At 41.7% G+C, this 1,809-nt stretch overlaps 1 protein-coding gene across 1 annotated transcript; it reads right to left on the reverse strand.

The window, feature by feature from the left end:
- Window positions 1-488: 488 nt before the first annotated feature.
- On the reverse strand, window positions 489-1,305 carry LOC127542524 (sperm acrosome membrane-associated protein 4-like). Its single transcript, XM_051968185.1, has one exon. The coding sequence runs from the start codon at window positions 975-977 to the stop codon at window positions 573-575; it is 405 nt and encodes a 134-aa protein (XP_051824145.1). The 5' UTR covers window positions 978-1,305; the 3' UTR covers window positions 489-572.
- Window positions 1,306-1,809: the final 504 nt, after the last annotated feature.

The following is a 1,809-nucleotide window of genomic DNA, read 5'->3' on the forward strand; positions in this document are numbered from 1 at the left end:
TATCTCTTAAAAGGAATTCTAAAATGAAAGCTCCCAGAAAGATTATGGTCAAATCCAGAGTTTCCAGGTCAAAGCAAAAATGTTGCAAGCAGCTAGAAACAAAAAAAAATTCAAAGAAAAAAGGTATAATCAGAGTCACAGAACTATTTAGCAGCCACTATTATAAAAGAGCAGAGAGCTTGGAAAACTATATTTCAGAAGGAGATTTCATGAGATAGGGTTAACATCACTCAAACTCTTCTCAGACATGGATAACCCAATGATGGGAAGGGGGTGGAATGTAGTTTCTAAGAAAGGAGAAAAAAACATTATGTTATAGGGAAGATAAAGGAGGGGAAAGTTCCTCCTATTCTATGAAAACAGAATCATTATAGCCTTTTATAGGTTTGGGCCTCTTTGCATCACTCCGAATATTCTCAGAGGGCACCTTCTAACTCTACCCAAGAACCACAGAAGAGAAACACAAATTTTACCTCCAGGTAATTTAATCCACTCCACAAAAAATGGTATTTAGGAGGGGAATAAAGGTTACAAGTCAGGCCAATGACAGAGATCCATTCTTTACTTCCATCTTACAGTAGCCAGCACATAAGAAGCAGCAGGAGTAAACCAGCTAGAAATACGGCCACAGTGGTAGCATCTGGTGGAGTCTGGACATGCCTTGGGTAACCTGCATTGCAAAATTCCCCTTGACAGCAGTAAGTAGTCAGATTATAAGTGACACCCAAGTAGATGATAGGCTGGTCACGGCCACAGAAGATTGCTTGCACACAGCCTTTACTGATGACATGGGGGAGGCCTAGGGCAAGGCCACGGGCAACAAAGCAGTTTTCCCTTTCCCCACAGCACACTGGTTTCTCCATGCAGTTATTGGCATCTGTCATGTCACAGTAGTAGCAATGTCTAGCAGATACCAGTGGAATCAGGATGAAGGTAAATGCCAAACTTAGACAGAGGAATTTGCAAGGATGCATCATCAGGTGTTCAAAAGCAGCAGGTTACTTATGTGGGCCAATGTCTTTGCACTCCTGGAATGTCTGACTTTAGTGATGTGAGAGAAAATCTTCCCCGATGTCCTCAGCAGCGAGTGATCTACAGTTCTTCCCACTAGCAATTAGCTTCTGTTACACAGTCTTGATCTTGATGCTGGCAGATGTTCTTATCCTCAAAAGTGTACTTGTTTTATTCCCTTGATGTCCAAGGGTTCTCTGATTGCCACAACTCTTCTTATACTGCCCAGCCACTTCAGTGGACAGTGTCTGGGACAGTGAAATGAAGGACCTAATCTTGGCCCAGGGATGACCTCCTTCTCAGTTTCTCACTGTCTCCCATTCCTGGGAATGAAGAAAAACAAGATCTGGCTTATTTATATAATCAAGAAGAGAGTGACTTCACAAAACTTGCCCCCCCACCCATATTTGTCAGGGGTGGTGTCTGTGAGGTCACAATCTGCTGACCCATCACTATCTGACCATAAGTCAAAATTATTTCAAGATGTCTTAAAATTTTTCTCTCATACTTGATTTTCAAAGTCCCTTTTCAGCCCTTCCATGGCCTGAGACCAATTCCTCTTTTTCTTGGAGGCTTTGGAAGTAGGAGCTTCGACTTTGTTATCTTCTTCTGAATGTGTGTTTTGATCCTCCTTGTCACCATAATAACTTTCAATGGTCAGAAAATTTTTTTTTTTTTGCTTTCTGTTCATTTTGCTAGCCTATGCCAGATTTTAAATCACTATTAATGTAGGGCTCTGTTTCCAGGGTGATGGGTTCACTGTCCCAAGCTTGAAGGGTTTTATGCCATTGTCCTCAA

This window comes from Antechinus flavipes, chromosome X, assembly GCF_016432865.1.
Source record: "Antechinus flavipes isolate AdamAnt ecotype Samford, QLD, Australia chromosome X, AdamAnt_v2, whole genome shotgun sequence".
NCBI classification, from domain to species: domain Eukaryota; kingdom Metazoa; phylum Chordata; class Mammalia; order Dasyuromorphia; family Dasyuridae; genus Antechinus; species Antechinus flavipes.